At 33.1% G+C, this 15692-nt stretch overlaps 1 protein-coding gene across 6 annotated transcripts in view; it reads left to right on the top strand.

Moving 5' to 3' along the window:
- Positions 1–15692, top strand: part of PHF14 (PHD finger protein 14) — a 161669-nt gene that overhangs the window by 59517 nt on the left and 86460 nt on the right. For all 6 annotated transcript variants that reach the window (XM_079301598.1, XM_079301599.1, XM_079301596.1 and 3 more), the window contains 2 exons: positions 5778–5828; positions 5985–6106. In XM_079301598.1, the coding sequence (XP_079157724.1) occupies positions 5778–5828; positions 5985–6106 (173 nt within the window). The remainder of the gene's footprint in view (positions 1–5777; positions 5829–5984; positions 6107–15692) is intronic.

The raw sequence follows: 15692 nt of genomic DNA, 5'->3' as shown, positions 1-15692 counted from the left end.
TATTGCTGTCTTTGGATGAACTGGTTTAAAGCATGAACAGTGAAACATAACAATGAGGTTTGGTGACAGCCATAGTGGTTTTGGGTCATGTGGGCCCCTGTTCTGTCCTGTTCACCATTGTGCTTTCCCACCTGGAAGCTAACCTACCAACTTGTTGCATCTGTTAGTGATGGCAAACAGACTGTTTCCTTTGCAGCTTTGCTTTGCTGCTTTGTTTCCTTTTGCAAACAGTCTGTTTCCTTTCAATGACTGTAGGGTTCATCCTAGGCTTTGTATGTTCTGTACAGATGTGTTTCATTTTTCTCATATATGGAATTTATTTTTCTGAGAATATTCAAAATCTTACAGTCAATACATTCTCAAATCTTCTTCATTTTATATGTTTCATATTGCTGTCCAGTTGCTTATGAACAAGAATACTAAGTGTAAGCATTTGCTTCTAGCTTTTCCAAGGTCAAAATGGAGACTCCCATTTCAGTCTTTCTTCTTCTCCTATTGGGTTTGTTGTTCACATTTTCCCTCAGCATATTTTCATTCAGTTTTGGATAGTGTTTTTTAATATTCTGATTTTTTTTAAAGTGTTTTGAGTTCACTCCCTCATTCATTTGATATATGTCAGACTGCATAATTTATGATTTTATCATTCATTATTAATTTATGGTGTTGGTATTCTACTTTTTAGCCATTGAAGTCCTGACTCTTAATTCCCTATGCCAGGATGCAAGTTTCCACTCTGTAACAGCAGAGTCCTGTACAGCATAGATGGATAGTTTTGTGACACAAAACATGATGGCTGAAAGAAACCAATTTTTTAGCTTTCCATTGGCTATGGAAGTATGTGCTCTAGTTCTCTTATTTTTTCTTCTTTTCTTTCTCTAATATTTATTCTTAATTGTGTTTTATTACTTGCATTATATATTTTAAAATTATGCATATTTTATGGGATATTGTAGTAACTGTCAATTTAGGTAATTACAAATTAGATTAGACAGGAACAATCCAATGTTAGGGGTTTTCCTACTTCTCTCTCTTTCCAGATTTGATAGCTGTTTGCATGTGATGCCCACCTCTGCATCTCTCTGGGGAGTCTTGTAAGGTTTTGTGAGAAATTTTAAAACAATGAGCAAGGAAGGTAAAGGAAAAATCAGGAGTTAATGAAATAACTGAAATAAGTGAAATGAGGTGTACCTTGATACTGTGGAATGGTTCTCTAACCTCCATAAATAGTAAGCCTTGAAGTAAAAGACACAAAAGGACATTATTAATCTTTAGATTTCTCTTTTCAGAGGACTGTCATTAAAATTGCTATGAAAGGTAAAGCTATGGTAAGATATTCTTGGAAAAGATGGCTTGCTTTCATATTGGTGATTTCATTGAGTCATACAGCTCAGTTTCTTTACCCAAGGAACATAATCTTGCAGGATTTTAAAGAGTCAAGAGCAGTTTATTTGATGAGGTGTGGCTTTCCCCTCGAAATGTTATGCTAAAAAAAGACTAATAAAAGTTTAGTCTATTTTATCTTTTGTAATTTTTAACTTTTTTATCAAAGTGTTTCTTTTATTCTTGTTTAAAAATAACTCTGTTTTATGCTGGCATCTAAATTTTAATTCAGTGACCTTTCTTGGATTGCTCAGATTACTTTGGAATGTATTTCTAATGAAATAAGGTACTATTTTTCTCTTTCAGTTCAGTGTAAGTTATGTTCTTTGTGATGCAGCAGCTAAATCTTTGAACTGTTTATTTCAAATAATTATAGGTTTTAACTTGATTTCCTAATGAAAATAAGTTAGTTGGTTGCCTACTACTATAGTAACATTGCCTTTAGTAATTGGTAGACCCATTATTACAATATTTGATTGAGAGCTATGTATGCCTAAGGTAATTAAGTGTTGGGGTATTTTTTAGAGCATGTGAATGGGAAGGATGAAGTGTGAGTATGGGAAAGGCTCTTTCTTTAGTTGGGGAACACACAGAGAATGACAGGACACGCTGGGAGGTGTGGTTTGGATGCGCTAGAGAAGAAGAGATTAAGAAGTCACTGGAGAAGGGGAGGAATAAAAAATAGTGGTATAGTATCAGGAGGTCAAATTTTATTAATTCAACTGGGTTTTATGTCATTTCATTCCTTTATTTGTATTATTTCGCTGCCCTAATTGTGAGAGGAAAGAAGAGTCTGCACTCCTTATGACCTTGGCATGTTTGTCTGAGATTTTGGGGCAGTTAAGGTTATATAGAATCAGCCCCAAGCTATAGACATCTAATTTTAAATTGTCACTTGCCTGTGTAGTAACTGAAATAGTGATTCCACTCTGATGCTGTGGGCTCCAGAGCTCAGTGGCTGGAGTCTTCTGTTACTTGTAAGGGAAGTGTCTGAGCACATGGCTCACTTTGCCCTTACTGTAGTGCCCACTGAATGAATTCCAGAGCTGTGTATGTACAGAACTTAGGATGACACGCAACCAAAGACTTGCCAGTCAGCAGTCTTTAAATGTCAACATTTGAAATAATTTTTCACAGATGTCTTTTATTTCTACAGGAAGAAAATTTTGTAGGTCCATATTTTGAACCACTTTACATTGTTCAGTACTTTTTTTGAAATTACTCTTGTTCTGAAGTGTCACCTTGTTGCAGTTGCCATGTGTGGGTTGTCTCTCTCCAATCCACACCTTACTCTGTTTTTATCTGGACTCAGTTGTCCATCCCAAATGTTGGATGTTTTACAGCATTTCTACCTTCTGCAGTAAAATAAAAAAGCTGCTGGGATATCACTGACATTAATTGAGATTTTGCTTGAGTGCTGCTAACATGACTTTGCTTTCCCTACTTACTGTTTGAATACTTTGAAAATGCAGGGACAAATTTCACAAAACCGTGTTGTGCCTTTTATGATGTAGGGAAATCCTCAATTGAAGGTATCTCTGTAGTATTGAATTTCCAGGTATGTTGATTTTAAAAAAACCCACTGTCTTTATGGGCATTTTTTGTTGGACTAGCATCATAAGTTTTGAATATGAACAAGTTTATCTCAGATGTATATATGCCATTTAATAGCAAGGTTCCTTTAGCTGCTTTTAAATAACAAATCTTGAATTGTTCATGGCAAGTATATGCAGCGCTAGTGTTTTATATTTGTGATCTCTGATGTTTTCATTCTGAGCCTCCTAATGACAGAAATTATTCAAAGCAATTTAAAATACAGTACTTTGAGGCAAACAACAATAAATAATATTGAACAAAGTAATCCAGATTTACCTGATTCTTTTCTGTTAACCTGTAAGGTCACTTTAGTGACAGCATATGTGAAATTGCAAATATCAAATTGCTGGAGGGCTGTTGCTGAAAATCAAAGAATATTCAATTTTCAATTGTTAATTTGATCTTAACTTCGATGTTGAATGCTGTCAATAGTAAAATGACCTGAGCAGAAGCACTGAAAATATGTTTAACTATGGAAGTCCGTTTAAAAAAATTGCAATTTCAAAGCATATAAAATATCCTACAAATATATGTGCTAAAGATGTTGATTTTAATGTTTGTTTTCTAGTGATTATTGAGAAAACTCAAATATGTTTGAAGGTTTAGAAAGCTAATGAAAGCATAATGAAGGTGTAATTTAATATGACATTCCTGGTCATACACATCACAGATTATATAGCAGACAGGTGGAAAACAACATTTTCTTGGCAAAAATGGCTAAATTACTTATAAACCTTTTATCTTCATTTTGCTGAAGTTTAAATATGTTTCATTATTCCTTAAAATTCCTTAAACTTGTAATGCCTTCAGTTTAGAGTCAAAAGTAATGTCATTGTAACCTAGATTTCCAAATTATGTATCAGTTTTCAAGGTAACACTACTCTGATGGTACAAGGCATGCATTCTTTGTTTCTTGCTGCTTAAGCATGAGGAGTGAGGACCCTGCCTTTATTGGCATGCACCATTATACCTACTTCTTTATAATCTCCACACAGCTGCATTCAGGAGAGCCTCCATAGCTTAAAGTTGTCAAAGTCTGTAGATGTTCTTAGGACTCATTCCAGAGGCTGAAAGTAATAAAATTGCTAGTTAGTATGCTGATGTGTGATTAAACTTTTTTTTTCTAGTTTTAATTTGCAGTGGCTTTGAATTGTGTAACACATAGTTGACACCTAGTCCATGTTACATTGATACGTCTAATATTACATTGATCAATTAATAAATAATTTTTTTTTCCAAATTTTGGCACTACTCTGTGACATGTGGAATGTCGAACAAATCAATTAGTAAATGTATAGTAAATATTGATATATATATTAAATAGATAATAGTTTACATTTTTTAATAAATCACCCTTAGGGAAACGTGGGGAAGAGAATTAAAATATTCTAAAGAACCATGAAAAAGACTAGCATTTTCTATTCTGCTACCATCAGTGCTACTAGAGTGTTAAATTTGTCTAAAACACGAAAATCTTCCTAAAGCAGAATATTATGCAGATTTTGATCTGTTTATGTTAATAAGTATAAAGGCATAGATGTGTTGAAGTGGCAGGTTTATTTGCAGTGTAGCAGTATTTAAATCTATAAAACCGTTTAAAATAGAGAACTGTCTTTAATTTGAAGCTAGTATAAATCATCTTCAAAGAGGACCCAAATATTATATTGCTAGCTTCTTTGGAATTGAATTTATGACTGCTTGTGCTTCTAAACTTGTCTAAGATTTTTTTGATGATCTGTTCTTTACTTTTTCTGAAGTGAACACCAGCTGCTTCAAAAAAAGTTTTAAGAGCTTTTCTTTATCATATGATAAATTACTTCCTAATGTGGTGATTCTTTCCCATAAAAACAAGCATTTTCATGGGGTTTTTTGTATTTATGTTATTAGTGTCTGTGTGTCAGACATTTTGGGTTGCTGGAATAGTCTCTAATGTTTCTTATTTCCTTCCACATCCCTTCTATTATGCTTTCATTTTTAAACAAGAAGGAAAGAGTGATATTGTCAGCTTGTGGCAGTTTTATAACACAGGCAGGTTAATAATGCTGCTGTTTCAAAGATGGAGTGCACTGACTGAACCTGAACTCATGCAAGTTGGATGTAATAACATAAAATGTGCTTGTAAACCTTTAGTGCTCACTGTTAAAGTCCATGGATACCCCTTGTCCATGGGGTCCATGCCTTTTTACTTTTTTTGGCCAAATGCAATACTCAAAAAAATTCTAGTTTTTGTGTAGAATCATCAGAAACCTCTGTTGTGTGCCAGTCATATGTTGGTATGTGCTAAAGCTTTATGAGTATCCACCTTACACCATTTGTACTAAGCTTCAGTGTGAAAGTTTTAATTCATGTTACTCCTCAAAATCTGTAAGTTATTTTGTGTTTCTGTTTTGCTGAAGTTCTTTAATTTTTTTAAAAAATCTTATCACTTGTCTTATTAATAGAGCACATTTTAGTGCTCAGTGAGTTTATTTTAATCCACTGTTCATATCAGTTTTCAAATTACTAGTTTTGGAAAGTTTGTGTAAAGTATGTAAGAGATCTGTAATTCTAGTGACAGTCTTTTTAAGAATAAGACTTAACATACTCAAGTATTTATATTTACTTTTTGGGCAGTTCTGTAGATCTATATTCACAATGTGAAGCTATAATCCTAATACTCATTAGTGTAGTTGTCTGGCTGTGGTTCTGTAGGTAATGCTTTAAATTATTTCCTGTGATATGTTTTTCTCATTAGGTGTAATAGATAAATAGCAAAAGCATTCTGTTACCTAACATTGAATTTTAAATATGTTCTCTTCTAGAGAACTAGAGGACGAAAACGAAGCTTTGTGCCTGAAGAAGAAAAACCTGAGGTTGGAATATAGTGTTTTGTTTGTTTGTTTTTTTAATAGTTGCACAAAAAATTAAACTTTGGGCTGAAGTGTTACTTTCCATGCCATAATTGAAATTATTTACTTTCCTTCCCTCCTTTTCCCCCATTCCTTTCTTTTTGCCTTCTGCTGTGGCAGGAACGTATTCCCAGAGAAAGAAGGCAACGACAGTCTGTGCTGCAAAAGAAGCCCAAGTCAGAGGATTTAAGGACTGAGTGTGCTACCTGCAAAGGCACTGGGGACAATGAAAATCTAGTCAGGTAAGTTTGGTACTCTGACCTTATGAGAAGTTAAAGGCCCATCTCTATCACTTTGTTGTGATTAAAATGAAGAAAATGTACTTTTTGAAAACACAGTAAATTTCCTCTCCTTATTTAGGGGTAACATTACATCCAAAATACTGACTCAATTCACTTACTGATCTGCCAAAAAAATTATATTTTAAATAAGTAAGATAATCTGTTTTTCTAGCACAGAAGAATTAATTTGCTCTCATCAGGTTAATTGTCAATGTTTTAGAGCAGGTCAGAAAGATAAACCAATATTTTAATGATATTAAAGCTACATGAGCATCCTAAAAGTAATTAAATTAATATAATCAATAATTTTATGAGCTGAAATGTGGATTATGAAGAATTTATGTTTTTAAAAAGGTATTAATGCTACCTTCATTAATGTAGGTCATGAAAGAATTAAATAATCATGTTTCTTATCTGTAACAGAAATGAAAAAAAAAGACATTGAATGATGTTTTAGTAGGTGCAGAAATCTAATTAAAGTGTAGAATAGTTGCTATTAAATAGCTACCATTGACCACAGCTTCTGTGGGTTTTGACTTCATAACTCTCATTGTAGCCTCTTTGCAAAGCTGTAAAAACTGTTCACAGTTCTTGAAAGAAGAATCATGGACCTTATCAATCAGAAGGTGGATTTTAATTGATTTCATTAAAATGATAAATTCACATTTTAAAAGTGTGTTGTATTTAGGGACTGTCTGCTTCCACAGGATCTTTCTAGACAAGTTCTTCTCTTTAGGTCAGATATAATTGTTACTTTTACGTGGAAGGAGTACTCCAGATTAAGTATTTTAGTTTATTTTTGGGAGTCAGAGTTATGAGAAATGTCAGAATCACTGATAACATAGGCAACACATATCTTTATAATCAGGATATTTCACAGGTACAGATGTCTTGTACAAACTTAGAATAGCTGATCTTAGTGTCAACCACAGCATATGATTTACCATAGAAGTTGGTAAAATTTCAAGGTTGTGTGGCAGAATGTAGAGGTATTTTCACATTGGAGGCAGAGTGCCTGTACAAGCTCATCAGTAACTGTGTGACTCTCATACATACAGGCTACTTCTGCTGGGTAATCTTAGATCCTGCTCAGAACCAGACTGTGAAGCAGAGGGGTGTGTTACAGGGATTGTTCATGCACTTAACTGATGAGGGCTGGTGGCAGGAGGTTTTTATCTGCTCATAAGATAAAAGGCTTTCTTAAGCCCTATAGTTTGCAAGAAATGAAAGATACAGGAAGATCATTTTGTTGTGGGAAGGAATCCTGGTAAAACATGTACTGTGTTTTACTGTGAAAAAGGCAGGGAATTAGGTTTTTTTTCTTGTTTTTCTAGAAAATGTTAAAAATACTGCATTGGAAGGCATAAAGGATAAGATGAGAAAATGCCATAAGGAGATGTATATTTTAAATTGCAATTAAAAAATAAGGGTATAAAATTAATGTTATGTCTGGTTTACTAGAGGAAAAGGTTTTAGTAGTAATTTAGATGGGCCAAAAATAAACATAGTACATGCCAAAACCCAACAGGTTATCCTGAAAATCATCCTCATAATTAGAAACTGAACAATACTCCTGCATAGAAGGAGTTTGTTATGTTCTAATCCTTTGTTCATAATTCTCTGAAAAATATTTCTTTAAATCTTCTTATTTTTCATATTAATTTTTTAAAAAAATATTTAAATTTAAAACTTGCTTTTTTTCAGATGATTCCTATAAATAGCTTCAACTTTATCCAGTGCAGATTACCATTGCTTCTAAAGAGCTGTGTAGGCTTATTTTTGATAATTACTAAATTATGTTAACTCTGCAGTCTAAGATGTGTAGGGAAGGGATCCACAGAGTATTGCTATATCAGAGAAAGTTTTCAGAAGCTTATTTTCTTCTCCATTGTCACAATGTGGTAGGAGTGCCTGCCCTGGTGCTTTTTCCTGCCTGTGCCATCATGCAGGACTCCTTTGTGAGTGGTGGTAGAAACTTTTAGAAATTTAAGATTAAGAAATTTCAGCAAGAAAGGAGGGAAAGCAAAGTATTTTTTTCAATATCTGTTTGTTTGGCACTATCTGTTAGTAAAGCCCAGAATTTCTCAGATCTTTATTATCATCTTTGGTCTTCACCAAAATTACTGGATTTTAATTATTCCACTTTCCAACCCATCTCTAACTAAGAAAATGTGGGTTGTGGTTTTGTTATACAAGGGATTTTTCTGAGTATAAAGGTTCATCACTAGGTTAAACAGAAGTATGCAACAGGTGAAATTGCAGATTTAAGGAATGATTTAGTTGGCCCTCACTCCAGAGTTGCTGAGTAAGGATTGCAGGAAGATAAGCAATTTTTTCACGTTTCAAATAATGCAGCAGAAATTTATATTTTCTAATAATAATTTATTTAGCAATTAATCTGAAGGAAAAAAGTATAATTTGAATAGCATTATTGTGGGACTGTTGGAAAGGTTTTTATTTAGACTCCCTTTTAGGTGCTTCTGGGTAGCACTAGATGGCTAAGGGATTGATTATTTGTTACATGTTCCATGGCTTTACTTAACATATTATTCATATGGATTAAAATTAGTAAATAACTATGGAATGATTTTTCCTTTAAAAGTACATTTAATTCTGACTAATTATAATGCTTTACTAACTGACCAAGTTTTGCCTGACTATAGTGATAAAAATTAGTATGTCTTTAATCAATTTTTTTTCTTAAAATTTATTGTCATGTTGCTTTTACTTATGCTAATAGTTTGCCATAGGTGTGTATTACAGACATCAAAATAATGCTTAATCAGGAATGTCTGATAATATGGATAGGCTCTTTCAGTATAGTAGAATGCACTGGAACTGAAATTTAGTTTTTGTGGTTTTGTCCTCTAGAAAGGATCAGTCTTGCGATACCTATGTGATGACTTTTTTTTTTTTTTTTTTAGAAATTATTGTAATTTATTTTATAAATTCTTCTATACATATCTGTGTAAATGATGCTGAGCTAAGTAAACCTGCAATTTTAGCTTTTTGCAAGAAATAATAAGTGATGCAGTCAAGATTTACAGATCTAACAGTGAAAAGTTAATTGAAACCACATACTCAAATGAGGCAAAGTTGCATCTCTGTCGTTGTAAATAAGTGACAAAGCTGTAGCTGTAATTACAGAAAAGTGTGGATTTTGAGTGTCTTTTTACTCAAATGACCTGTCATTGAGTTTTGAGAGAAATAATAGTAAAAGATGGAGGTTTTAGAATATTTTATATTTGACACAGATAGGTTTGATATGGGGCAGGCATGAAGACACAGCACTTTTTGAAAAGAGAGAAGAGTTAAAAGAGCTGTAATGTGTGCTTGAAACTACAGTTTTGTGAAACCAGAGGTTACCTATAAAAACATACTGCTCAGTCTTAACCAATAATCAAATATTGGCAACATTTGCTGGAAATTGAAGACATACATTGAAGTATGGGAGTTTCTAAAGCCTGATGTGAACAGTAAATTTCTGAGAAACTCAGAAAATAATTTTAAAGGTTCTGTTTGTTCCTTAGAGATGACCTCTGCTGTTTGTTTCAAAAAGCATTTGGATATGATGCTTTTATTTTCATTATGTGAATGTTTTGTAGTCATATATAGTTTAGACATTTAAAAGGTTTCCTGAGTGCTTAATTGCAATCTTGCTTGAATTCCTTAGGATGATAGATCTTGCAGAGGAGTTGCTTTATTCATAAGTACCTCCTGTTTTGGTTGCTTTGTGGGTTTTTTTTTCTTAATGAGGCTGTAATTCACTTATGCAAATCCTTAAAAATGCCTTCCCAATAGTTCTCTTTAGAAAGCCACCATATTTAGTAGAAACATGGATAAAGAAGTGTCTTTCAGATGGCTCAGTATGTAATAGGGAAAACCTCCCCTTCATATTGTAGCACTGCACAGACAAAGTGCTTCTAGCACAGTATTACTGTGTAATCTGCTTGGTAAAATAAAAAAATTAGATGAATTTAAGCAATTGTAATTTGAAGAACACTTTTTTAAAGAAGAATCCACAACCTGATCTAGTTTAAAAACTTTCAAGGGAGGACTTCCCTTCTAACTGCTGTTACTAAAAAAAAATTAAATGCATTATCTGTTGTTTGCTTTAAGATATGTTTGGGTTGTATTTTGGAATGTAGTGCATTAGATAAAATTGACATCTCAATAGTACATTTCAGAAAAGCTGAATAGAATATCGTTTTTGTATGGGCCAAAATCAGGATAAAGAAATCCCTGAAAAACATTTGATTTCTTCATCCAACAATTTAGAGCAAGCACGTTGTACATTCTTTTGTAGTTTTATGTATTGAATTTTTCTGCAGTATTGTCAGTTAAGTTAGAGTTTTCCATTTCATTTGATTTGCAGTAACTGAAGCAAAATTATGACTTCAGCATTACAGAGAGTGTAAAAAAGATGAAGGTCATGTATTTGAAATAATAAAGAATAGAATTTGTTGAAAACATAGATTTGAATTCTGGTTATAAAGTATTCAAAAAGTGTAAATCTGCAAAGCAAATTATCAAGAATGTATACAGCATTTACTTTTAATGCATATATTTACTAGGAAATAAGCTAAATGTAGAAGTGCTTATTTTTCCCATTTTGCTCTCTCACTTTTCAAGCAAGTGTAATGTGCTAAACAGTCACTGTATCAAGGCAGACAGGGAAGGTGAGGGTTAGGAAAGGAGAAAGAAGAAAATGGATGCAGTGTCATATTTACTAAACAAAAGAACTATGGAAGAAAAATAACTATAAAGTTGACTATAGTATGAGTCATCCAATCATGAAATTACTTAAAAGATGTTCAACCTCTGTAATTCTGGTGCTACAAATATATGTATCAAGTTTAGGATGATAATTTATACTGTATGAAAGGTTGCATGCTTAGCTGCACACAGTGGTCAGCTTTAATTCTGCTTTTGACAGAAAGTATTCTAGACAGTCTCTTTTGAAGCCTCTGGAGATCATCTGCCCAAAAATCTCTCACCAGATTTCCTTAATTGTATTTGTCTTGTATAGGTTTATCTTCTCATTTTTATTTCTTACATTTCCATGCAAAGGGACATGTCAAACTTCAAGTTAAGGATTTCTTCCTTACTTGTTCAGCTGTTAGTTTTGAATCTCTTCATGAGCTGAAGTTTATTCCAGAGCAAGTACATTAATTATTCATTACTTTAAATGCACTGCAAGAAAATTCTCAGTCCATCATAGTGATTGAAAGCCTATTATTTAGAGTGGAAGTTCAAGACCACTAATGTAGGGATTAATCACAAGGAAAATGTTAGTTAGTTAAGCCACAATTTGCAGCAATCTTACATGTTACAGAGGATTGCAAGTGCATTATTTTATTGAAATGAACTAAGAGAATGTGAGGAAATGTAACATTCAGTTGTGCAGTTTATTCTTGCTATGTAATTTTCAGGGATTAATTCTGTGAGTTAACTTTTCTAGTTTCTTGAGTTACCAGCTAGATAATTTTTTGCATACTGCCTTTTGAAAAGTGTTTCTTTTTAGTTCTAGATAGCAGGATAGTACATATAATGACAAATGCACATTTTCTTCAGAGGACTTTATTCAAACTGAATTTGCATTGCATTTTACTTTCTGTAAATTCATGTGCTAGACATTAAAAAAGAAAAATAGTAGGCATTGTGAGGCAGTCTTTCCAGGTGCCTACAAGTCAGGCATAGGTCTGGTAATAAGATTTGTAGTGCTGTCACTCAGGGCTTCTCTAGAAGAAGACTGCTGGGTTTGTTTGGATTTGAGCTATCCAGCTACCTGAAGCTGTTCATGCCTGGAACATTTGCAAAAAGTGCACGGCAGACCCTTGGGTTTTCTGTTAATTAGGCAGCAGTCTATTTACCTGGTACCTAGTGGATTTCTTTAGTATGCTTGTCTGTTATTTTCCTGAAATGAGACAGCAAAATGTGAATTGATGTTACTCTTTTACCTTGATTGTTTTGCTGCTTAACCCCTAGGGAAATTTAAACCATCTGAAGAATAGAGACTCAGGTCTTTCTTTGTTTATTGTTTTTGTGTTCCATCTCTGATTTGTTTCTTGATACTGTGTAGTCTGTGTAAGAGTGGCCCAAAACTGAAATTTTGGAGGTATTCCCATGTTGAAAGACTTGTTACCATTCAATTCTGTTATCACAACTAAGAAATTCAGGCTGGGAAATATACACAGGACCATCTGATGTTATTTTTCTGTAAAGTTAAGCATTGAGCTTTCATTTTTCAAAGGAGAGCAAAACTGCATGAGAAGTTATCTGGCTTACCATGCTTTCTGATCAAATGCAGATATGAAATCATGCAAAACATGATTCGCTCCACATGCTCCACAAAAGGGTTTATTTGATTTTTTGGGGGTTATTTAATGACATTTCATATTAATACACTGGAAAGAAAAATTTATATTTGTCTCTCTTCAGAGTTTAAAAGTTCTAAAACTCTGTTGGAGCATTATTGTGATATTTGATGAGATTTGCTGGTGTTCCTGTTACAAGTGAATAGGAGCGAGTGGTGTGATCATCCCCCATTGTTTTTCTTTACATTCTTTTCTGAGCTGTTCATTGATCTACCAGTCAGACCTTCTTGAAGTTCATATTTTAGTCTATAGAAACTTAGTGAACAGTAGAAGTTTATATTCTTCAGGTATAAGTGTAATTGCCCAAAGTTCTTAGTATTGATATTTGAAGTATGCTGATCCAGAAAGCTTCTATACCAGTGCTATGAACTTCAAAAATACACAAGATAACTACTCTTAAATAAGAGAATCGTTCTTCAGGGTTACTTTGTTTTCCACTAACAAAGAATATTTTACCATTTTTTTATTACTGAACTTTTAATGCATAGTTATAATTTTTTTCCCTTCAGTTACAGCTGCTCAATCAAGTCTTTGGTGCAATCATGGGTTTGTAAATTACAGCTTGAAACTATATGTCACAGTTGTAATCTATTCCCCAGAGAGCTATGTATCTCAGGATTTATTTTTTATTTTTCTCTTTGCCCTAGAAAATATATATATATATATATATATATCAGAGACCTTTGCTCCTTTTTTGTGTCCTATAACTACTAGGATTTATAATAATTTATAAAATGAAAAAATATAATATAGAAGTTCTTGACTATAAGTAATGAATGACCTCTTTATCTAAAGCAGTCACTGAATGAGGTGGGTTTTTTTGAAGATTAAAACAGTTTAATGAAACAAGATGCAGATTTTGAAGATGCAGTTCGTGATGGAAAAGGGGAGACTCGTGACATATCAGATTGTTTCCCAGTCTGGTTACCAGTAATAGGTTATGACTGCAAAATTACCTACCTGGATGGGGTCAGTAGGTTCTTATTTTTGCAGGCATTCTTAAGATTTTTTTTCTTACATCAAATTGCATCCAATAATTGAATTCAGTTGTCATTTAAATGTGTCACTTACTCCTTCATTCTGGCCAAACTGCTTCAGTCACTTTCCGTGCAGCGAGCTTATCACATCAGAATATTTCACAGTGCAGCATACTCAGAAAGCAAATGTCAAACTCATTACCAATTCTCTTGTTTTGCATTGTTAAACTGAGCCATTGCTACAGAAGCCACAAGACTGAAACTTATAGTTACAAAATTTATGACATGAGAATTTTCATGTCCCTGTAATAAAATGATGTGGTGGAAGACCACGGCAGGAGACAATAACAATTTAAATGCTGTGTTGCAGCATCAGTTTTGAGTTGTCACAATTAGTGTCAAGTGAGCAGCTGTGCAGTCAATTTTCTGAGTTAAATATCTCTTTACAGAAGTGTAGTGTAAATTTTGGACTATATTAGTAGGAAATATTAATATGCAAAAGAATAATGCTTACTGTTCCACAGGCTGTTTTTATAATTTTTTTTACTGCTGCCCAATACTTTTACTTTCTTTAATCTGTAGTTAATTAATCTGTGTGAGGTTTTGATAGTAAGTGACCTGCAGTTTGGGTGCAAAACTTCTTCTACACTATTCAAAACTAACTTTGTCTTGGAGCAGTGTGAGAGTATGGGTTTGGTGTGTTTTGAGGTTTTTTGCATTACCAAGGAAACCTGTATGTGAAAAACGACTAGAGGTACAGTGAGCTTAAGGATATTGAGTCACTTTTCTCAGCATTGTTCACAGTTATTCTTCACATTATTAATTAAGGCATAATAATACCATTATATGGTACTAATGGCATGAATGGTAATTTCATTGATGAATCAATGGAGCACAGTTGCATACAATTTTTTTGCCAATATGGGTGTAAATCAGGAATTTTACATATAGTAGTATTCCCTGAGAGGCTGTAGATAATCTGCATGTATTTGGGATATTATTGTTCTTTTTAGCTTAATTGTGCTATAGGCTGAGGTATTGCAAAGCTTCTTACTGGAGAACATACTTTTAAACAGTTAAAAAAACCTAAAAAGAACAATAAAAAACCCCATTTAGTTGCAAAGCTTTTTCAGTATTAGAATATATTTGGCAAACATTGCTTTTTTGGCAGTGTAAATAACAAGAGAAATCCAGTTTTAATATTGAACTTTATTTTGTAATAGCTGAAATAATTTGCATGTAATAACAGCTAAATAGATAATTTGAGAAATGTGATGTTAATATCAATCTTCTTACAAAATGTCTTTGTTTGTTGGGGAAAGGAATGGAATTGTAAGGTTTATTTCCTGTACTTCAGCATGATTTTGGTGTCCACTGGATTTGGTCTGTTTGTCTTACCATGGTTCCCTGGTGTTGTGGTCATTGAAAATACAGATCAAATAAATTTTTGTGGGTTTTTTTCATTAATTTTTGGGTTTTTTTCATCTGTACTGTATGCAAGGTTTGATTCAGGTTTTGCTTTGCTTTCAGTTAGTGAAACTGAATCTCCTTTACAACAGCTGAGACTATTACTGTTACTTTGTGTCATCCTTTAACATTCTTGTCTCAATGGAATTAAATTTTTGCATCAAGCCATTTAAAATTCCAAAGTCAAGATTCTGTATTAAGAAAGGAATTCAGTATCACTGAATATTCCAGGTAGGACATCATTACCCCATAACAATCTAATTCTTCTTCTTGAGATTTTTTCCTAAATATTTACCTTTGAATGTTTTTTGGTTTTTGGTTTTTTTTTTTTAATTCTTGTCATTTGAAGAAATGTTTTTTGAATATTTTCTTGTGGAAATCAGAAACAAGCAGTTTAAGAATTTTGCTATGCTGTCTTGAGTAATGTTTTAAAGTTACAGATAAATATTTAAGCCTATCAGAGATTTCATCTTGAAAAAGGCCTGGAAATTCACTTAATTCTGAGAATAATGGTTGTGGAAAGGATATGCAAGAAAGAAAAAAAACAGCTTATTTTTCTTCAGGAATATGAAAAAGCTCTTAGCAAAGACTAATATGTTTCTCTTTTCTTTTTCATATCACTGACTGTAACAATGCAAAGGTCAAGCGTAAATTAATGTGCAGTGCTTTGATTAACTAGCTGAGTTCATCTCGTTCCCTCCCACTCCTTTCCCTACCCAGTTACTT

This window comes from Erithacus rubecula (genome assembly GCF_903797595.1).
Source record: "Erithacus rubecula genome assembly, chromosome: 3".
Lineage (NCBI taxonomy): Eukaryota > Metazoa > Chordata > Aves > Passeriformes > Muscicapidae > Erithacus > Erithacus rubecula.
The sequence above is the reverse complement of the archived record's forward strand: the minus strand, read 5'-3'. Positions and strand labels throughout refer to the sequence as shown.